General features: G+C 49.0%; 1 protein-coding gene across 5 annotated transcripts in view; it reads right to left on the bottom strand.

The window, feature by feature from the left end:
• CYTH1 (cytohesin 1) overlaps window positions 1-22,993 on the bottom strand; it is a 78,485-nt gene that overhangs the window by 22,021 nt on the left and 33,471 nt on the right. The window contains exons 1-2 of one of the 5 annotated variants that reach the window (XM_029210807.1): window positions 20,888-22,983; window positions 70-152 (exon numbers count right to left, since the gene is read on the bottom strand). In XM_029210807.1, the coding sequence (XP_029066640.1) occupies window positions 70-152; window positions 20,888-20,915 (111 nt within the window). In that variant the 5' untranslated portion in view covers window positions 20,916-22,983. The other 4 variants (XM_029210806.1, XM_029210811.1, XM_029210809.1 and 1 more) reach the window with 4 other exon arrangements.

Raw genomic sequence — 22,993 nt, 5'->3', positions numbered from 1 at the left:
ACTGTGGTGAGACCAAGGCAGAAGGTGTCACGAGAAGACACCTGGTCGAGGTGGCTGCCCAGCTCCTACCTGGATGTCGGCCAGCAGCTCCTGCTTCCTCCGCCGAATGTTCTCCAGCTCCTGGCGCTCCTCTGCAGTCAGGTCACTGGGAACTACAGAGAAGGAGGGAAGGATTACTAAGAAAGCTTTTCCTCGCCAAAAATAAATACAATCCAGAGACGGAAAAGGACAAAGGTACCACGGAAGAGGTGAGAAGCCAGTGTCGGAAATGAGCGACTGCTGGGGACGGATCTGGCTCCCATTCTCCGTCAGGATTACCAAGGTTAGAAAGGATAGTGGATCACAGAGAAGAGCTCTGATAAAGGAACAGTTGTCACAAAAAAACAAGAGAGAAAAGGCTGCCTGAGATGAGATGAGATGAGGTTGGCTAGGAATGAAAGAGGAGGACTGTGGGCCAGGCCCTGGCCATTTCCATCCTGAGGGGTGGGGGGCTCAGGCCGCTGGTTAATCCATCTCTCTAGGCCTCAGCTCCCTCACTGGGTCCAGCCACGACACAGGGCAATGTCCATGACCCTAGCGGGGAGGGGGAGGCAACAGAGAGGCAACGTGAACGACAGTTTTGTGCCATTCTGGAGGGGGAAGGGGAGAGACTAGTATGTACAGAGGAAAAAAAAATCTAGAAGGACACACCCCCAAACTGAAACAATGTTTAACTCTGAGGATGGGGTTATGGGGACTTTTCTCTCTGCTTTATACCCTTTAACATTTTTTGAATCATATTTTTAAATGAGCTCTTATCATCAGAACAAAGTTACTTAATTCCCCATCACAGTTCTCACCACAAAACGCCTCCTCATTCCTCAAGACTCCATCTCCTCTAAAAGCAGGGGCTCAGGGTAGGTAGGCCCTACAACGGCCCTTCTGAGTGTGCGGGCAGCCAGTGGTCGATGGAAGAACAGGCGTTGGCATCAGGCACGCCTGGCTCCAATCCCAGATCCATCCCACCACACGGCACTCAGGCCACTTTGCACAGTTACTGAACCTATTCAGGCCGCGTTCACCACCAATAAAATGGGGACGGACACCCTCGCCCATGCACTGGCTGCTGTGAGGGTGAAGTCCCACAGTCACTGAAGTGCGCCCCATCCCGCCTGGGGCTTAGGAGGGGCTCACAGGTGTTGGTCCCATTCCCTTGGGGGCCACAGCAAAGGGCCCCATGTTGCCAGATTGGGGGGGGGGCAGTACCCGGATGCTCCCATCCTTCGCGCAGGTGCCTCAGTAAGTGAGAACTGCTCCGTATGATGTGGTGGCCACAAGCCAAGTGTGGGTAGTAAGCACTTGAAATGTGATTAGCCCACTTTCAGATGGGCTGTGTGTGTAAAATACACACCAGTTTTGTACCAAAAAAGTTAACATATCTCTTTAATACTTTTTTGTATTGATTAAACATTGAAATGATAAGTTGGTAAATAAAACACATTATTTTAATTGTGCTCGCAGGGGCTGCTGGAGTGTAACACTGCCTTTGTGGCTCACATTACGTTTCTACCGGGCAGCACAGTGGAATGGTTCTGCTTGAAGGCGCCGTCAGGGTGCACGACTTGCCAACAGTGGCACTGAAACTGAATCTACTGCGTTCAGAGCACAGTTACTCTCCCCAAATATTTCATAAAAATCATGTAAGACAATAGAAGAGGGTAGAAACAATAGACCATGATTAAGTCTCAGCACAGGTTAGTTACATTAGGTTCTAAGCTGATTCTTCCTTTTTTATCCAGCTTTTCCCCACCCTTGTCTAGAAAAGTGTCTTGTTTAAAAAATAAATTTATTTTTATTCTTTTTCTTTTAACATCTTTATTAGAGTATAACTGCTTTATGATGGTGTGTTACTTTCTGCTTTGTAACGAAGTGAGTCAGTTATACGTATACATATGTCCCCATATCTCTTCCCTCTTGCATCTCTCTCCCTCCCACCCCTCTAGGTGGTCACAAAGCACCGAGCTGATCTCCTGCTGCTATGCGGCTGCTTCCCACTAGCTATCTATTTTACGTTTGGTAGTGTATATATGTCCATGCCACTCTCTCACTTTGTCCCAGCTTACCCTTCCCCCTCCCCGTATCCTCAAGTCCATTCTCTAGCAGGTCTGCATCTTTATTCCCATCTTGCCCCTAGGTTCTTCTGACCATTTTTTTTTCTTTTTTTCTTTTTAGATTCCATATATATGTGTTAGCGTACGGTATTTGTTTTTCTCTTTCTGACTTACTTCACTCTGTATGACAGTCTCTAGGTCCAACCACCTCACTACAAATAACTCAGTTTCATTCCTTTTTATGGCTGAGTAATATTCCGTTGTATATATGTGCCACATCTCCTTTATCCATTCATCTGTCAGTGGACACTTAGGTTGCTTCCATGTCCTGGCTATTGTAAATAGAGCCGCAATGAACATTCTGGTACATGACTCTTTTTGAATTATGGTTTTCACAGGGTATATGCCCAGGAGTGGGATTGCTGGGTCATATGGTAGTTCTATTTTTAGTTTTTTAAGGAACCTCCATACTGTTCTCCATAATGGCTGTATCAATTGACATGCCCAGCAACAGTGCAAGAGGGTTCCCTTTTCTCCACACCCTCTCCAGCATTTATTGTTTGTAGATTTTTTGATGATGGCCATTGGGACCGGTGTGAGATGATATCTCATTGTAGTTTTGATTTGCATTTCTCTAATGATTAATGATGTTGAGCATTCTTTCATGTGTTTGTAGGCAATCTGTATATCTTCTTTGGAGAAATGTCTATTTAGGTCTTCTGCCCATTTTTGGATTGGGTTGTTTGTTTTTTTGATATTGAGCTGCATGAGTTGCTTGTATGTTTTGGATATTAATCCTTTGTCAGTTGCTTCATTCGCAAATATTTTCTCCCATTCTGACGATTGTCTTTTCGTCTTGTTTATGGTTTCCTTTGCCGTGCAAAAAGCTTTTAAGTTTCATTAGGTCCCATTTGTTTATTTTTGTTTTTATTTCCATTTCTCTAGGAGGTGGGTCAAAAAGGATCTTGCTGTGATTTATGTCATAGAGTGTTCTGCCTATGTTTTCCTCTAAGAGTTTGATGGTGTCTGGCCTTACATTTAGGTCTTTAATCCATTTTGAGTTTATTTTTGTGTACGGTGTGAGGGAGTGTTCTAATTTCATTCTTTTACATGTAGCTGTCCAGTTTTCCCAGCACCACTTATTGAAGAGGCTGTCTTTTCTCCACTGTATATTTATTTTTGGCTGCATTGGGTCTTCGTTGCTGCACGCAGGCTTTCTCTAGTTGCGGCGAGTGGGGGCTACTCTTAGTTGCGGTGTGCGGGCTTCTCAATGCGGTGGCTTCTCTCGTTGCAGGGAACGGGCTCTAGGTGTGCGGGTTTCAGTAGTTGTGGCCCGTAGGCTCAGTAGTTGTGGCTTGCGGGCTTAGTTGCTCCGTGGCATGTGGGATCTCTAGGACCAGGGCTCGAACCCGTGTCCCCTGCATTGGCAGGCGGATTCCCAACCACTGCGCCACCAAGAAAGTCCCTAGAGAAGTGTCTTTTAAACTTCTCCAAGACCCACAATTAAAAAATGCATTCGATTTCACGACCCAATCTCCCCCATACACAAAAATAATACCCTTGGGACTTCCCTGGTGGTCCAATGGTTAAGACTCCATGCTTCCACTGCAGGGGGCATGCATTTCATCCCTGATTGGGAAACTAAGATCCCACATGCCTCACAGTGCAGCCAAAAAAAGAAAACAAAAACAAACCCCTCACCACGTGAAATCTATTGACATTTTCTACTGTTTTACACTTAGTTTTCCTAACAGTGGCTGTGGCCCACGAAACTGATTTCGTAGCCTAATGAACGCACTGAGTCCTGTAGTTTGAAATACACTCCTAATTCACTAGAGGCTGGAAGACAGAGCCATCTAGAGATTCCAACAGACCACCTACACCCAAGCCCAGGCCTTCCAAGTGCGGCCCCAGCTGTGCCTCTGTGAACTCAGGGGTGAGCATGCCAACAGCTACTTCAGGAGAAAGCTAACAACAGATCAGCCCTAGTTAGAGCAAAGCCACTCTAAGAAACAGCACAAACTCTACTGGTTCATTCCCCATTCTAGAGAAAAGCACACACAAAGGAGTTCACTCTGCTTCTTCTGGACTTCACAAACTGGAAAAATTTCTAGTCCATGAAGATGAGAAGTTCCCTTTAAGAAACTAATTTCCGGAGCTTCTAACATAACATGGTTTTGCAAAATTTGAGGCAATAGTTCATTTCTTTAATAGCTATTCCATGGGGGAATGAATAACCAGGCTTTGACTCTGAACCACAGAGAAGGCTTGATCAGATCACTAAGGAGTCTTGCCCCAATCAGAGGCAAGACTACGGTCCTTATAACAAGGCTGATGAAAAACAGAACCATGATGTGAAAAATCTGTATCTCAAGACTGCTGGATACCCTGAGAAGCCAATTTCTACTGTTTCAAACTGGAAACTCAGTGGTGGCTTCCTTTTCAGAATCTAAGCACCCAGCCATTCTGGGTTAGCCTTCGCACAAGACAGTTTTTCTGGAAGGTCACAATCTAGTTTCTGCAGTAGAAGTTCAAAATGTGCCTGCGGTCCTCCACCTTCTGAGATGCTGCTTTAGAGAGAGTAGAGGGATAAAAAAAGGTACAATCCTGCAATACCACAGAGTACGGGGAGAGGGGCCATCGGCAAAAGAGGCTTCAATGAATTTCTAGGGCAAAGAAAGCAGAGCGCCAACACCTCCCTCTGAAAGCAGAGACTCCACCAGGGCAGGGACCTTGCATGCCTGACACTGCCGTGTTCGCAGCACCCAGCACAGTGTCTGGCACCCAAAGGTTCTGAATATATATTTGTCCCCAGGCAAAAACAAAGGAGCTGGACCGACACGCGGAGAGCAAGCATGGGAGAGGGTGCCCAGGGCGGAGCCTCGATTCCTATATTTGGGAGGCCTGGTACTGCCCTGTGGAGAGCAGACTTATGCCCCAGGCCCGTCCCCACACTTGGAGCTCCCACTCAGCCCATCCACCATATCATTCTTCCGCTCACAGAGATGGCTGAGCCTCCGGCCCGAATGGGAGCCAGCAGGGAAGGGAGCAGATAACCTACCCTGGAGCAGACAGAGATAATTAAGGGAACAGAGAAAACTTTGAAAGAACAGGAAACTATGAAAAGGACACAACTACAGAAAAATAATAAGCTCTTGGAAATTAAACATATTTTGCCCCTCTAGCCTCTCCCAAAATAAAAAAAGTCAATAAAAGGATAAAAGATGAAGTTGAGGCACTCCTACAGAACAAAGTGCAAAAGAAAAGACTTGAAAAAAGAAGCAAAACAAAATATAAGCAAGAAGTCAGTCCATTCAGTATAATAAAGTTTTTTTAATCTCAGAGAAGTCCTCAGAGTAAAGTTCAGAAGTTGAAGGATTAAAGACAATCCTGAAACCTCGATGAGGAGTAAAGAGGGGAACCAGACCACCCACAAAACAAGAACTGGGCTGGAGCAACAGAGATCCCGTAAGACAGTGGAAGGGGCTTTCAAAGTTCTAAACAAAAACGATTCTGACCCGACACGCACGCACGCTCACAGCGTGGAGAGGATCCGATCAGAACAAGAGGCCAATGGGCTGCAAGAAGACTGTCCTCAGGAAGAGTGGACGAGAGAATGAATGGGAAAGAGCTGGAGTGTTTACGATGGGAGAAGGCATCACTGGGTCTCCTCTCAACAGAACAACAAGGTAGCTAGAAACAGGAAAAACAAAGGCTAGAGGGAATCAGGGTTCAAGCCACAAGCCAATGGGAGGCAAGAAAGGAGGCATCGACCTTGGTGCTGGGAAGAGCTCCCAGGAGGGTGCACACTCCTGTCGCGGGGCGGGTGCCGGTGGGGAGCACGTGGCACAGAGGCCACTTCAGGTTCCAGGACAAAAGCTGTATGTAATTAGCTGTGAGCATGCTGAAATGGGGGAAGAGCTGACGGAGGTGTGAGGGCCTGAGAGGGGCAAGCGGGGTCCCCGCACCTCCTCTTACAAAGGAGCAGGAGGCACGCGTGAAAGATCACAGACAGAAATCAAGGTTGTCAATGTGTGTATGAAAGTCTCAAAGATGAAAATTAAGCGACCAGACATTTGTGAAAAACTATCAAAAATGCACAGGGAGAGAGTGAAGGAAAGAATGCTGCAAGTGAAGGAAATCAGGAGATAATCTTTGACTCTGATAAAATAATCAGCAGGAAGAGAATATTAATACACACCTGGCAGCATCTACCAGAAGATCAAAATCCAGAATAAGTTCATTATGAGTGGTTGCTTCTGGGTAGGGGGTCTGGGAATGGAGAGAGACGGGGCACAAGAGCTCCTGAATACTTGCTAAAAATAATAGTTAAGTACTACTGCATTTTTTAAATGAAAAATAAAAATGTTAGCCTATGGTCACTAGAAAAAGACAGGCCTTCTATTGGGCTGGCCAGAAAGTTCGTTCGGGTTTTTCCGGAACATCAATATGTCCTGGTGGTCAGATGGAAGATACTTCTAGCCAATGTGCAGTTAGAACCAGCAAGACATTTATCCACATTTACTTTGAAGCTGTCTCCTGACATTAACCACGCGATTTCTAAATCGCTTCTCCATTCCACACTTAAGTACCCTTAAATCACAGCACTGCTTCCCTTTTGGTTCAACAAATCACCTAAGAACTTACTACAAAAAAAAAAAAAAAAAAAGAAGCAGATTTAGATCTCATTTTTCTAGTGGAATTTTGCTCTGAGGTGAGAAAAAAAAATCCAGCATTTTAACAAACGTATTTTCCTCTGCTTACACTTATCAATGCAACAGCAAATTTTCAACTCAAGCCCTCATTCTCATGTTGCCCATGAGGAAAAAAAAAAAAATTCCACAGACAAAATGCTTAATTTCATTTAACGGCATGAAGAATCAAAACCATGGCTGGAGAGCCAGAGGAGTAAGTGATCCCTAGGATCCTAGCTGGCGTCTCAAGGACCCTGGAAGGCTGCCACCAGGACACGACAGGAACAGCTGGTACTCAGAAACCACCACATCCACTCGGCACCCCGAGTTTCTGAGAAAGCAGCGTGGGCCCCTGGGAAAGGCATCTATCTACCCACGCCCTGGCTCTCCTGCGTAGCTATTAGGGTTAAACTGTAAAAGATCTGATGGGCCAGATGGCAGAGCAACAAACAACTCCTCCCCCACCCCCCGACTGCCACGTGCTGCAGCCACGCTTCTGTGCCAGGAAGGCAGCTAAGCCCTCTTCTCCTGAAAAGAATGGCAACTAGGGAGGCAGCGGCCTGCGCATAAAGGACACGGGGCAGAGGGCCTGGAGGCCTTGGGAATTCATGCCTGCAAAGGTTAATTTCAATACAAGGTGTCCTGCTTCCAGCACGGGGACCAGTCCAGTAGCAGCCCCTCACCATTCCCTTGCAGGGCTCCAATTTAATGAAGGGGATTAAAGAGCCTACCAACAACAAGGGACCATTGTGCTCGGCTGTGAATAGAAAAGCCACACAAGGGGACCTTCTATTTATTTCTTTATTTAAATGTTGCTCTGCGGATTTAACCGGCAGAAACCCAGAGCAGCAATGTGCTCCATCCAGCGCATACAAAGGAGGCTCTCTTAAAGGGACAGCGCCCTCCTTCCGGGCTGGGGGCGGGTAGATATGCACATGCGGCATCACTAGGTCCAGCTCCTCCCTCTCCGGCGGTCACAGTCACGGGCAGGTGCCCAGAGACCTGCCATGAAGTCCAACTGAAAAGGTAGATCTTCTGACAGCAGTTTCTGCTCAACAGGAATACAGGCGGCTGCCAGCCAAAAGGGACCACGTTGTCTGTCCTTCGTCCCCAGGGGTGACATAGGTCAAAGTGTTGGAGGTGCACTGTAGGGCCCAGACACAGCTCCCTGAGGTCCTCCAGCTATACCAGGTCCCTCTGCCTAGCTTTAAAATACCTCATTTGCCTTATGTTTTCCACCATAATCATCAACCGTCACCCTTCTCATATGCAGCCCTTGCCTTTCGGTGGACAAGAAGGGTCTAAATTTACACCGGCACCGCAGGGAAACATTTAAAAAGGTGAGGCCAAGAGTCCATAAGGCCCTCCCTTTTCCCCACGTGTGGAGAAAGCAGACAAACAGGTCTGGTCTCCATGAAGCCCAGGAGGGCGTCGGTGTGCAGAAAAAGCACTTCCAGGCCTCCGGAGCCTGCGCCGGCCAGGGTGCCCTGCTAAGCAAGGCCAGAACCTTTCCAGGCTGGAGTTTCATGAAACTGAAAACACACACAGACTCAGAAACCACCTGCCCACCTGGAGCCACAGCAGCCTGGTAAAGTAAAGCATGAGGATTAGCAGATGCAAACTATTATACACAGAATGGAGAAACAACACGGTCCTACTGTAGAGCACAGGGAACTATATTCAATATCCTGTGATAAACCATAACGGAAAAGAATAGGAAAAAGAATACACACACACACACACACACACACGTATAACTGAATCACTTTACTGTACAGCAGAAATTAACACAACATTGTAAATCAACTATATTTCAATAAAATAAATGTTCTTAAAAAAGAAAGAAAGGTAAAGTAAAGCACTGGGCCTTCCTGTACCCTCTCCAGAAACTGTTACCGGCTCCAGAGGGAACATGAGCTTTTTACAAACAGCTTTTGGGTTCAAGAGCGCAAATCTGGGAAGCTGCCCGCTGAGTGAAGGCGGTGTGCCTCCAAAGACAAAGATCAAAGGGCCTGCGTACAGAACTCACGGTGTGGTGAGTGCTGGTCAAACCACCAGGCACTTTCTGAATCAGCCTGTGCAGATCCTCCGGTCAGATCACTCACTCTGCTCCACCCTGGGGTAAGTCACCTTGGTCTCCCAAGAGATCCCAGTGCCTTCCAGTGTGAAAAAACCCAAAAGACTAGAAAGAACTCAGGCTTTGGTGACATACAAACAGTCAGCAGACTTTCACAAAACTCTCAATTCTATGCTGACGTTAGAGGTCAGGGCTTCCCTGGTGGCGCAGTGGTTGAGCGTTCGCCTGCCGATGCAGGGGACACGGGTTCGTGCCCCGGTCCGGGAAGATCCCACATGCCGCGGAGCCGCTGGGCCCGTGAGCCATGGCTGCTGAGCCTGCGCTCCGCAACGGGAGAGGCCACAACAGTGAGAGGCCCGCGTATCGCCAAAAAAAAAAAAAAAAAAAAAAAAAGAAATACATGAGGTCAGATCTTCATGATGGGGATAAGAAAACAACCAAAATTCACAGGGTCCTTAAGTTAAGGCAACATAGAGATGAGTGAAACAGAAAGCTACAATGACTAAGGGGCTTCGCTGACAGCCTCACACTTAGAGACAGACCTCAGGGTAGTTGTCAAGATCAGAGGGCACAGGAGGATGTAGCAAAGGGATGTGGCCAAAATCTGAAACTTGTAGACACATATACGGCCAACAGTCTGCTGACCTGACCACCTCACACCTTTACAGAAAGTCTCCCGACTTTGGGAAACAATTCCTTTTCCCTTCAACTAAGTCAAAACTACAGCAACCCTCTGTATAATTTAATACCATATTATTCTGCCTCGAAAAGGAAGGAAATTCTGACACGCGCTAGAGCATGAAGGAACCCGGAAGACATTATGCTAAGTGAAATAAGCCAGCCACAAAAGGACCAATACTGCACGATTCCACTTACATGAGGTCCCTAGAGAAGCCAAATTTACAGGGACAGAAAGTGGAATGGTGGGTGTCTGGGCCTGGGGGAGGGGAGACTGGGGAGTCAGTGTTTAACGGGGACAGAGTTTCAGTTTTGCAAAAATTCTGGAGAGGGATAGCGGTGATGGTTGTCAACAAGGTAAATGAACTTAATGCTATTGAACCATTCACTTAAAATGGTAAATTTTATGTTACATATATTTTACTGTAATTAAAAACAAATGAAACAAAATTTTAATAGCAATATCCTGACTTCCCGATTTCTGCTTACCTTAGTCCCTTTCCTAAGAAGCTATGATTTGACTTTTGTGTAAAGCACTGGAAGAGAAGTGTCTCACCACCAATTTACAGCCTAAGTGATTCTAAAAGAAAGAATTAAATTGGCACGTGGCTAGCATAACTGACATTCAACACAGGAGGTGAGAGGTGCCTTCTAGCAAATTGCCAAGGTGAATATTTACTCTTCTAGTTTAAATTCTTTCCACACAAAGACCACCCAGTCTCCCGCCTAGAAGTAAGTATATTAAAGATTTTATTACCATAGTCTGCATCTTTAAGGAAGACTTTGTTTCTACCTCAGTCTTTGAGACGTCTCATCTAACCGCTAACCTCACAACTCAGGCCCCCTTTACTGAGATGAGACACTGCCCAGGGATTGGGGGTTGGGGGGAGGGACACCTGTGTGGGGCTTCACTGCCTAGTTGCTCTGTGACCTGGAGAAAACCACCACCTCTCGCTGCCCTGGTTTCCTTAAGCAGGAATGGGCATGTCAGCATCCTTGTCCTTCCCAATGAGAGGGTGTATAATAAACAGCTCCATAAACTGTCTCGGGAAAGCAGGGTATTTTATCATCTTACCTTACATAGGGAAGGGAATCAACACATTTTACCTAATAAATCCTAGAACTCAAAGACCAGTTTGCATAACCTTATGATTCAACCAGCTAACCAAAGGGAAAATGAAGTCAAAGTTCAAGGTAGTAAAAGAAACAAAGTCATAAAATTTTATCCTAAAAGTTTGGTTTAGAAAAATAAAGTTAACATCTGCTTTCAAGAAAAGCTGAACACTAGAAAATAATCATTTTAAGAACCTCAAGCTTTTCTAAAACCTAGCAGCGGTACTACGTGATCCAGCTGGACTTCTGCAGCAGTTTCTCTCCAGCACTCATACTTGCAATCTCTGTCTCCAAGGCTGTTTTGGAAAGGGTCACAGAGACTGCAAGCAGAGCTGGAGCCAGCTCAGCAAGGAGAGCCATGTTCTACCTCTGGCTCCTTGAGACATCGCAGAGCCCTCGTGCTCTCAGGGAGAGCCTCGGAGCTCCCATCCTAGCAGCCAAACCGAGCATCGGCGCCCCTCTCCTCCCTCCCCACACCAGCTGCCATCTCTGGCACTGCACAGCTGTGCCACCACATCCCTTCCCTCCAAAAGAGAGGGTTGGTGAGGGTGTGAAGAACTAAAGAAGTCAGTTCGCTCTCACTTTACCCGCCTTCCTGAAACCTATGTGTACGCTGGCCCTTTGTAAAACCCTGAACACTTCTGCAGACTGAAACACTGCCCCCCGCCCTTGGCTGACAGCTGGAACAGACCCCTGGCACCAAAATAAACGTGGGACTCCAGCTCCTCTTCTGTGTGCATTTTTGGAAAGAGGGCTACCATACCCGGGGAAGGTTCCAAAGTTCTTAATGAGTAAAATAAAAACTCCTAGGGTGGGTTGAGAGGGAGATCTCGCCGGATTTGCCCCTCTGCTTTCTGCCGGCCTATTTCTAACCTCACCAGAGCAGGACCACAGAAATCAGTTATTAGCTTGCTCCTCAATCTCAGGCCTAGAAGAAACCACACTGAAGGTTTAAACCTCTATTTGAAGAAGCTACTGGAAAAACCCTAGGAGGAGAGAGCAGAATGCGAAACCACAAGACAGACATGCAGAGAAGCTGCCGCTGCACACATCACGCTGCTGCCTGCTCCTGGGTGGGAGAGGCCGGCAGCAGCGGCGGCGCATAATAATAACAGAGGGATCCGCGCTCTACAGGAAGCTGCACACGATGGGCTCACACGCGCCACCCACCCGGCCTCTTACCCAGGGCGAGTCCCCTCTCCGGCAGCCCCAGGATCCCGGCAGCCCCAGGGCGGCGACGTCAAAGCCCGGGCAGCTGGCAGCTCTCAGCTTCAGAGGCCATGGTGGCCCAGCACCGCGACCCCCCAGTCCCAGGCCCCCGGCTGCCCCCACAGCGCCGGGCGGAGGCAGCGATGGAGCCCGCACAGAACGTGCGTCCGCACAGCCAGGGCAGGGGCGGCGGCCGCGAACACAAAAGCTGAGCGGAAACCCGGGTGGAGAGGGAACCGATGCTGGTGGGGAAGGCAGGCGTGGACGGAGACGTCGCCGGGCTGACACTTGGAGCGTGTGCTCCGTCCTCCAGGCTTATTTCCATGAATGCGATGACAGTGCCCCGCCCACCACGCCCCCACTCGCGGCCTCGGAGGGGGGACGCGCCAAGAGCCTTTGCTCACAGGCTGCAGAGGCTTTTTTCTCCCCCCTTGGAAGCAAAAAGCTGATGGTGGCTTCCCAGGGAGGATGTTAACCCTTACTTAAGGTACCCTCTCCCTTCCTGAGTGGATAAACAGGAGGGCAGGATCCAGAGGGCAGGCTGTTCTGTCGCCCTCAGCGCAAGGCCACCTCCTTCTGCCCAGCACTGTGTCAGGAGGCAGGGATGCTGACCACGCTGCTCCAACACAATCCCCCCCTTCCTGTCCTCTGAGGCCCTAGGCCCCCTGTCTCCACGTGGCACGCTCCAGCCTTTTTACTAAAAAGGACCTGCCTCCCACTCAGGCCATGTGCTAGCCGCTCTCTCCACACACGGGCCATAGGTGTTTCCGCACCAGAGGCTGCAACATAGCTTTCCAGTATATTCTGGTTAGGGTGAGGGAGGCAGGTGGGTCCAGGGACGATACTGTAAGACGGCTGGTGACAAGAAACGTCGCTACAGCCTGAGAGGAGTGGCTCTCAAGCTCCAGAGGTGCAAGGATCACCAAGGGCACCATCAGACACACAGATCTGGGAGCCCAGGCTGAGACTCGGGTTCCAGAGGCTCAGGCCCCCGTGTTAAGCCAGAACACAGGGTGACTGGAAGCCTTGTCTGCAGACCCCTCTGGGAAGCACTGCCTTTGACTAATAAGGGAAGAGACATAAGGATTTTAAAACAAGTGCCAAATAAACAAGGAGAAAGAAGAGAAAATAAACCACTACACTAGAGGAGGTTCTCCGATCTCGGCACTATTGACATTTCAGGGATCATTCTGTGTCGAGGGCATCCTGGTGCCTTAGAGCACACTTAACTGCACCCTGGCCTCCACCCACTGGATGCCAGTAACACCCCACCCTATCCCCCAGATAGGACAACCCCAAACGTCTCCAGACATTGCCAAATCCCCTGCAGGGCAAAAGTGTTCTGCTTAAGAACCACTGGTCCAGGCACACAACAACAGGAGGAAAAAAACTTAAAAATCCCACACCCTCCCCTGCCTTCCAGTCCTCTGCCCTTAGGAAACTGCTGACAGGAGGCATCCTTCCCCACTACACTAACGTGGGATCCATACTCTGAGGTTTCCTCATCACCAAGAGGGTCACCAGACTTAACCAAACACTTGGGCTTTGCAGCCTAGCCTGTCTTTAAAGAAACAGCCACAATGTGAACAATTTTATTTTTGTGTCGAAATGGCAGTTCTCATCTAAAAGAATCATACCAAATCTACGAGAAATAAACCCTAAAATTATTTATGAAATCTTTGCTTTAAGCTGCAAAAGGAGGCACGTTTTCAACAAACACGTGGACTGAGAGTCCCTATCTGACACTCAGTCTGGTGAGCTGCCCATCCCTCACCCGGCCCCAGGGAGAGTCCATCCTCCCTGGTCCACCAGAGCACCTCGTTCCCAACCTGTTTCCATTTCCTTCTCATTGTTTAGAGGCTCATCCTGGCCAGCCATCAAGAGCCACCTCTTACGGGGAGAACTCCTTCAGTTCACACAAATTAACCCTCACTTAAAGGCCTTCTTCATACCGTTTCCTTTGAACAATGTTTGTATCATGCAGTTTACCACCTGGTTGGACACTGTCCTGTTCCCAGGGGGTTATCTGTCCATGAAATTAAGCTCTTGCCTTCCAGTAAAATACCATAAATATTCTCACAGCACTCTGCACATTCCTAAGGGCTATGTCCCCCTTTCCGAGCTAACGTCAAAATACGCACAGACACACTCCAGGGATTCAAAGGTCCCAGCAGGCAGATCCTGACCTGTCACTTTCTGTGCACGACTGGGTCATAAGGCACAGGCTCACTGTGGCTCACCCTTAACTCACCAGCTACAACTCAGCAACAGAGGATCCACCACTGGGCTTGCCTTGTAGCGTGTAAACCAGCGAAGTCCTCAGCGTGAAGCCAGGCCAGACTGGCTGGCAGCAAAGCCTGCACCACGGTCAGTTCTTGGCACAAACAGTATGATCCAAGGAAGCAAGGAGACAAGAATGAGAGTGAAAAGCTACCGACAGGAAGTCTGCAGTGTGGCCCGCCTCTTCTCTGAACACAGATCTCAATAAACGGCCCCACAATCAAGTTTATGAAATCACAGCGATGATCAGAGAAAAAGACTGTTCACCGGCTAGTAATCTCAGGAAATCTACCAACAGAGAAAATAAAAGCTTTAAAAAATTACTTTCTCAGACTTGTAATCTAACAATCTTTGGGGAAAAAATGGTTACCACCCATAAACCAGGTAGCCTATTAGTAACTACCCTATTAGTTACCGTAGAAGATACAAAGATGGTAAGACGTGGTCCAGGCCCCCAAAGAGCTTACGTGTTACTGGTCCTTTTAAAGAAAAAAGAATCAAGCAGCAAGTAAGCGCCAAATGAATGCTGGAGACAGGCGTCACGGGGTCAGAGACAGCCAAGCCCGCAGCCAGGTTGTCCCAGGAGACCCCACAAGAGCTGAGGCGGGGCCATCGGTGAGAGGGCCCTCGAGGCTGGGGACAGAGGACAAACTGGAAATGCCTAGAAAAGCTGCACAAGTCAGACCGTGACCTTTGAGTCTGGCACAAGGACATCTGACTGTCCTGTTGTCAGGCGGGAGGCAAGGTAGAGACAGAGTGGGAAGGGGCATGGGGGCACCCGGAGAGACGGACGGGCAGCTTTTCCGTGGTGGCCAGGGAGAAGTGACAGGAACACAGGGCGTTTGTCCAAGGCAGGGAAACTTGGGCTCAAAAGTGGGAACAGAGTGACTACGTGTCTTCTGCCCCCCTGCTAGCTCAGAGCTTGCACGGCCACCCTGTGCGACACCCGCTCCCCACACCATGTGCCGTCTCCCCAGGGCTGCCTTGAAACAGGCCCTCTGCCACGCGCGCAGGGTGGTCTGCAGCACTCGCTTATTCCACAGACAGCTCCTGAGAGGCAGTAAGTCAGCGTCTTTCAATTCAGCAACATCACAAACTTGCTAACCCTACGCACTCGGCCTCCCCAAGCCCCACGTCACCTGGGCAAAGGCCCCGCACCAGCCCATACCAGGCGTGGAGCCCTCCACATCTCAGCATCCCCACCTCCCCTGCTTCTGTGTCACACAAAACTCAGGCATGGAATTTCAACCATTCTACCCTATTCCTTAAGCTTTTTTTTTTTGCAGTACGGGCCTCTCACTGTTGTGGCCCCTCCCGCTGCGGAGCACAGGCTCCAGACATGCAGGCTCAGCGGCCATGGCTCACGGGCCTAGCCGCTCCGTAGCATGTGGGATATTCCCAGACTGGGGCACGAACCCGTGTCCCGTGCATCGGCAGGCGGACTCTCAACCACTGCGCCACCAGGGAAGCCCCCCTTACGCTTTAAAATGCTGAATTGCTCTTTAGTAAAAGCTAGGAGCATAAATGCTTCTTCAAAGAAGCCGAGACTGGCTTCTGTCCCCTCTCTGAGAAAGGCCTGAAGCAACCTAGAGGGTAGCAGTTCCTAGCTCTAACCTCAAAGGAGAAGAAGCCAGCTCCTGGTGCCAGACATCAACCCTTCTCAGAGCTGCCCGAAGTCCAGAGAAGTGCCCCTGAGGTCCGAGAGAAGCCTGAGAGGAGCTGGAGGCACCGACCCAGGCGCCCGCTCTCCGGGTCCCAGTGGCCCTGTGTCCGCTCACAGGCAGCAGAGCTGGGGCAGGCAAGGGCCAGCCTCCCTGATGGGGCCTGCTCCCGGCACCAGCGCAGGGGACTCATCCCTGCCGGGGCTGCTCTCGGCCATCCTCTCCCTCCTGGCCTTTGCAGAGGGCGCAGCAGAGACAGGAGGAGACTGTAGAGAGGAAGGAGGGGAGGACTATGGGGCCACGAGGAGGCTGAGGCAGGCGGTGGGCAATGCTTTGTCCGCAGAGACCCAGGGCGGCACTGTGCCTCACAGCCACCAGCTCAAGGAGGCGAGCTGACCCGTGAGAGGGCAACCAGCAAATGCCCCGCAAGCCAGCGCGCTTACTGTACCAGGAGCAAGTCACCAAGAAAACAAGGAAGATCTGAGCACGGGCAGAAAGACCTCTGCGGGGAAAAGCTGTCCTCAGTATGTGCATCCGTTTCTAAAGCTACTGTTTACCTTACCAACACGAGTTCCACAGGAGCGCAACAGATAAAACGATATTAAAGTTCATATGGAAAACGTATGTATGAATAGCCTAGGAAACTATGAAGAGGAAGAAGGGTAATGTGAGGTGAGCCTCTGCCAGAGATTAAAGCGTTGAGACATCAAAAATTTGAAATTTCAGCACTGGAGAAGAAAAACAGCAGAAAAGAAACTCAAGAGATACTGAAACACACAGGTGGCACTTCAAGTCATAAAATCTCATACAGAAAATATTTTTAAAAGATACAAAAATATAAAGAAAAATAGGATTATTCAGTCAATGAGGGGGGGGGCAATTAGCCAGCTGTCCATCTGAGGGCAAAGTAAGCTGCATGTCTACTCATTTATATCAGAGTAAGTTCTAGCTGAGTCAAAGATTCTAATGTAAAAAAAGAAACCACAGAAATTCTAGAATAAAGCATGGATTAATATGGTTATAATCTCAGAGAGTCTGTTCAGTTTGCTACAATAAAATGTAAAGCTTCAGAATGGAAAATAAAGTTCTATGAGCTAAAAGGTAAATAACCAGGACAACCAATGTGCAAAATACACGACAGATGATTCACTTCTTTCCACAAGGACAGCAGTAAGACAAAGGTGGACACAATCAGCGAAAGACATAAAAAGCAGACCCAGAAAGACAAACACAATGGCCAGACGTGAAGGACGCTTAAACTCTCCAGTTCAAGCATGAATACCACACCGCTTCAGGTGAGTCTGGCAGAAATGAGAGTGTCCGCCAAGGGCGCGGGAGTACACAGGCGGCCCAGGCTCTGCTGGGGGAGTGTAAACGGCGCAACCTTTCTGCTGCAGTACTTTTCAATTCAGCAATTCCATTTAAGAACTTATCCAATGGACGTACTCCCAAAAGTGCAAAAATGAAAACTACTTACACACGATTTGGTCATGAAAAAGAACGAGCTGATTGGTAGATGCCAGCACAGAAAGATCTCCCAGACACTGTGCCACGGGAAGGAACAGGACACCATGCGCGTGGCAGCGATGCTGGCAAACGCAAGATCTGAGAAGGACGCTCTTGAAACTGTCAACAGGGACCCTGTTCAGAGACGAGGAGTGTGGACAGGGAGCAAGCAGAGGCAGCGACGCCGCATTTTATACCTTTCTGTGTATCTGGATCCACAAGTGAGGCAAAATTGTATGTTGAAATTTCTATTCAGAGAAAATATGGAAATGTCACCAGCCACTTACCCCAAAACATTTGCTCAGATTAATGACTAATTATTCCTTTAGTGGAAGGAACATACTTGAGGCCTGTTGTAATGCGTGTGAAATCCCTTAGGCAAATATACCATCATGCCACGTTGTCTACGTGGGATTCCAACGTATTTCCATGAATCAGAATCCTGAATGCTTAACAGAAGAGACTTAAGATGCCAGAAAGAGAGGAGATGCAGAAACAGCCACTGACTTAGAAAAGAAATGTATTGCATTTTTCTAGGTCAGAAGTTAAGCTTTCATGATTTCTCCATAGGGTAAGGAAGGAAGAACATACAAAAGTCAAGAAATTATCTTCATAAGAAGGGAAGGAGTGGCGGGGCAAGTCCTGACCATGAGCAGAGCTGAGGGCAGCAGGACTGACTTCTGTCCCCGTTTTCACTGGTATGTCACACCCAGCACGGGCTCAGGAAGAGGACACGTGGGTCCCAAGAGCAGCACATCTCAGCAGTGCTGCCCAACGCCAGCCCCGGCGGAGTTCCATGTCCCCCGCCAGGAGCCGCGGACCCACAAGCCTGTGGCCCCTCTGCATCTAGTGACTGTCCCAGCTGCAAAATGAGCCCATCTGAATCCCCATGAGTGGAAGCTCTTCACAAGGTAACAGGAGAAGACAGCACCAGTTACAAGAGTTTTTTTCTGAAAAGGAAATCTCAGCTGGGCTGCAACAAACAGAAAGAGGAGCAGAGACAAGAACAATGTAAATTCAGTAAAGGTGCCTTTGGAAGGCTGTCAAAATGCAAGGGAAAAGTGAGAAATGGATATTATAAAAAACTTCCAGGACGTCTATCCCTCCATGTTTAACGTAACCATCAGCAAACTCTATGTAGGTCCTGTGCTGCCAGCCCCCCACCACAAACGTATTCAGCGAATCTTCCAGAGCCACAGGAAGGGCTACACCACAAGGTCCTGACGCCTCCTGTCCAGATCTACCGCACCTACCTTGCCCTCGTCTCCACTGCCCATTGGCAGGCTGGGGGCTCCTAAGGCCCCAGACCTGTGTCCTGCCAAGACCCACACTCCCTGCCTCTCCTTTCCACAATGCTGGCTCCTCAGACAACTCCACCTGCTGCCCTCCACACTCCACCTGCCTCCTGGACGCTGGGTCCTGACCACTGGCAGCCAACCCTATGCATTTATGTTCCGTACCAAAGAGAACTTGGGAAGCTGCAGAAAGCCTCAGACGATGGATAAAGCTCCGCTCTTTTCAGAGCAGAACCCGAGCCCCGTTTCTGTTCACGTCTTTCATCAAGAAAAAAGGGCAGTCCTGGCCCTCTGTTCAACGCTACAGGCACACACGCTGCTGCGGTCCACAGACAGCCTATGAAATCCAGGCTAGAGCCTATGAAATCCAGGCTAGAGCCTACGAAATCCAGGCTAGAGCCTATGAAATCCGGACCAGAGCGAGTCCCCTTCAAAACTGGTCCCAGCAGATGGTGATGCAGGTCTGCTGAGATGTGTGCTTTGTACAGTGCCAAGCGCTCTAGCTTAAAAATAAAGATGTAGCCGTTTTTGACTTCGCAAAATACAAACTCAACCCCTAAGGAAGGGAGTGAGGAGCATCTACAGATGTTCACTTACAGCACCTCTGCTTTTCTGTTTAATACTCGCCTCGACCTCAGCAACTGCCCAACAGAAGGCTGGCACAATGACAAGGAACACATTTAGAGGACGGGATGAGGGGTAAGTTACCATCAGAGAGAGTATTCTAGACACAACCTGAAAATCCAATGTCCTAAGGGAGAGGCACTCTATTTAACTCCATTCTATGCAGCATATTTTCCTATAAATAACACTATCCTATACTCACATAGTATCCATGGCTTAAAATCTTTTTTCATTTCCATTTTTATTTGAACTTGACAGCAAAGTCTGACTATGAACTCTGTGCATTTCCTGACAATGAACTATGCACTATTACCTCCAGTTTAGAGGTAAGACTCAGTGAGTATAAATAATCCACAAACAGACCAAGCCCAGTTCAAACTCACTGGCTGAGCACTCAGCTCTTTATTTTCTCTCACGGGAATAATAAAAGCCACCTCAGCTCAGCATTTACTGTGCATCTGCATATGCCCAGCCTGCGCTCGGAGCTGGGATCTAAAGAGCTCCGCCCATGCCCTGCACAGAAGGGAGAGGCCAGAGGGGTAGGTGTGCGAGCCTGTGGTGGTAGCACATGCTGCCACAGTGGCCACGCCTGCCCAGGGCTCAGAGGACACCAGGGACCAAGCGGCTTCAGAGCAGTCAAGCCTCCGAGCCAGGAGTTGAGAACAAATGAATTCCCCAGGGCTTCCCTGGTGGCGCAGTGGTTGAGAGTCCGCCTGCCGATGCAGGGGACGCGGGTTCGTGCCCCGGTCCGGGAAGATCCCACATGCCGCGGAGCGGCTGGGCCCGTGAGCCGTGGCCACTGAGCCTGCGCATCCGGAGCCTGTGCGCCGCAACGGGAGAGGCCACAGCAGTGAGAGGCCCGCGTACCGCAAAAAAACAAACAAACATGGCCATCTGATGAAAGCATCACAAGAAAACATACATACACACACACAACTTAACCTCAGAACGTTTGAGAGCCCTGACCCAGGGTGCTTTAAGCCAGTTCTTCTGCAAAAGCTTTTGGGATTTATAATCCACAAAATTTGTCACCCCTTTACTCATAGCTTCACTGTTTACAGTGTGGGTGTGGAGAAGATGAAGGAAGTTCCCCAGACCTGACGAGGCTTCAAACAGTCTTTACTTAATACCAAAAGAGGAAGATCAAATAACTATGGATATTCTCTTTGTTACATTTTTATTTAATAAAAATGGTTATTATTCATCTTGTACCTCACTGATACTTTCAACCTGGTCTCTAACATCTTTCCTTTTTAGTGTCACACTCACTCTGGGTGTACACGCAACTTGCAGAGCTTCTAAGACTGCTGCTCAGATTCAGGAAATCAGACACCATCACCAAGTAGGAGGGCACATGCCACCAAGACGCTCCCAGGGGGATCTTCAATGAAAAGTAAAGAGTGGGGGTGGGGGCTGGGGGACATCTTCAGTTTAAAAACACAGAATCTCTCTGGCTTGCACGCGCTCTCTCTCTCTCTCTCTCTCTCTCACACACACACACACACACACACACACACACAGACACACACACACAGAGGCAAGAGCCTCTCAGTTGCTACTCCTCAAGAGGCAGTAAAACTGTCGTCACAGAATTTCACATGTCAATCAAAAGAGCTACTTAAACCCCACCCCATATACCCAAGCCAGGACTGGGACTCACCATCGTCTTCTTTGGTTTTAAGGACCATCTTTTCTGTCACAGTAGGACCCTGAAGGTTGCTGGGTTTTGTTCTTCAAAGGAGAACTCAGAGCAAAGACTCCCTGGGAGGCAGGGTAGGGTGGGGCAGGAATACCTGTGAGCTGTCCAGCCACGGGGACAGCTCAGAGCTGCTTCCTGGACCGACAGGGAACTCGTTGGCTGCACTCCTGGACCAATCAGCCTCCAGCCACAGAAGCGTCACTCCCAGTTCGCGGCCACCACCCAGTTCCTGAAGTCAAGCTCAAGTAGCTTCCTAGAGGTTAACCACCTCCTCCCTGGAAGCAGTCTGAGGCTGGAGTCCAACGAGTAACAGTGGCACTTCTGGTCTCAGATTCACCCAAAGCAGCAGACAGAGCTGGCATTTCTCTCTTCACTTCCCAAGTACCTTCCTAGAATGGAATCACTTAAAAACCCCTGGTTGTCTCACAATGAGATAATAGCGCATTTCCCAAGAGCATGACTAAGAGATCGTAATCATTACAGTATGTTGTGAGGTCACAGGATAAAAGTAGAAGGCAGATTTTAGAGGCCGAAAGAAAAAAAGTCTAAGGGAATTATTCCCATATTTATCCTTGAGATATACTTACCTCAAGAGATAAGTATACAGACAGTCCCCGACTTACAATGGTTGACTTTTCTTTTCTTTTTTTTTTTTTTTTTTTTTTTTTGGCCGCACCTTGCAGCATGCAGGATCTTAGTTCCCCGACCAGGGATCAAACCCATGCCCCCTGCAGTGGAAGCACGGAGCCCTAACCACTGGACAATCAGTAAAGTCCCACAATGGTTGACTTATGATTTTTCGAATTTATGATGGTGTGAAAGCAACACGCATTCAGTAGAAACCATACTTTGAATGTTGCTCTTTTCCGGGCTAGCGGTATGCGGTCCAATCCTCTCCTGTGATGCTGGGCAGCAGCAGCAGTGAACACAGCCCCCAGTGAGCCCATGATCACAAGGGTGAACAACCGATACACTTAACAACCATCCTGGACCCAGACAACTGCTCTGTTTCTCAGTGTCAATACAGTATCCAAGCCATTACATGAGAAAATCAACACTTTATTACGAAATAGCCTCTGTGTTAGATGATTCTGCCCCACTGCAGGGGGGCAAAACAAACTGTGTGTGTTCTGAGCACCTTTAAGGTAGGCTGCACTAAGCTATGATGTTCAGTTTAGGTGTATTAAATGCATTTTTGACCTACAACATTTTCAACTTATGATGGGTTTATCAGGATGTAACCTGAAAGAAAGCTTCCATGAATATTCATGTAACGTTCTGGGAAAAGTCGTCTTCTCAGCGCAATACCCACGTCAGTCACAATCCCAAGGAGAAAGAGACGCACTCAGAGTGGGAGTCTGGAGAGAAGAGAGGGACTGTCTATAAAAGTGAGGGTGGAGTGTAGGGAGACCACAGGGAGAGACGCAGCAGCAGGGCCAGTGAGAGGGGGCGGCCCTGACCCAGGCCAGGCCTGCTGGGCAGCGGAGTGGGGAGGCCGCTGGCAGGACCGCAGGCAGAGGGTTCAGCCGACCTTAGCTACCTGGTGGGGAGAAGACACCTTGACCTCACTGTCCCCTGGCCCGCCAGTCTCCTACGCAATCCAACAGGGCCAGAGGACCAGGGAGAGCACAGAGAGTGGAGCTGTGAGGGCACAACACAAACCAAAGGCCCCAGGAGCCGGCCCTGAAGAATTCAATGGCCTGACATCTGCCTACCAAGTCTCAGCTCCGTGATCGCCACAGTTTCAAGACCCTTCCTGGGACCCTGCGCCTCTCCAGGCCCATCTCCCACCACCGTGCCTGGTTTGTTTCTCTAAGCAAAAGATGCACACATCATATGAAAAGCAAATAGTACCTAAGGCTAAAAACAGAAAACCACGGCTTCCTGCCCAACTCCCCACCCCCCGAATCATGCTTCACAGACGTAGGTCTCTCGACTATTTCTTCTGCTCGTCACCTCCCTGTTTTGAAATAACTAGTTACACTACTTGTTCTCGAGTTTTCACCTCTAGACGTCAACTGCCCGCCATGGAAGATGAAGACTCGCCTTTTACCCCCACCCCCCTCC

Source organism: Monodon monoceros, unplaced genomic scaffold (genome assembly GCF_005190385.1).
Source record: "Monodon monoceros isolate NGI ecotype Baffin Bay Population unplaced genomic scaffold, NGI_Narwhal_1 Super_Scaffold_9, whole genome shotgun sequence".
In the NCBI taxonomy this organism is placed as follows: Eukaryota; Metazoa; Chordata; class Mammalia; order Artiodactyla; family Monodontidae; genus Monodon; species Monodon monoceros.
The sequence above is the reverse complement of the archived record's forward strand: the minus strand, read 5'-3'. Positions and strand labels throughout refer to the sequence as shown.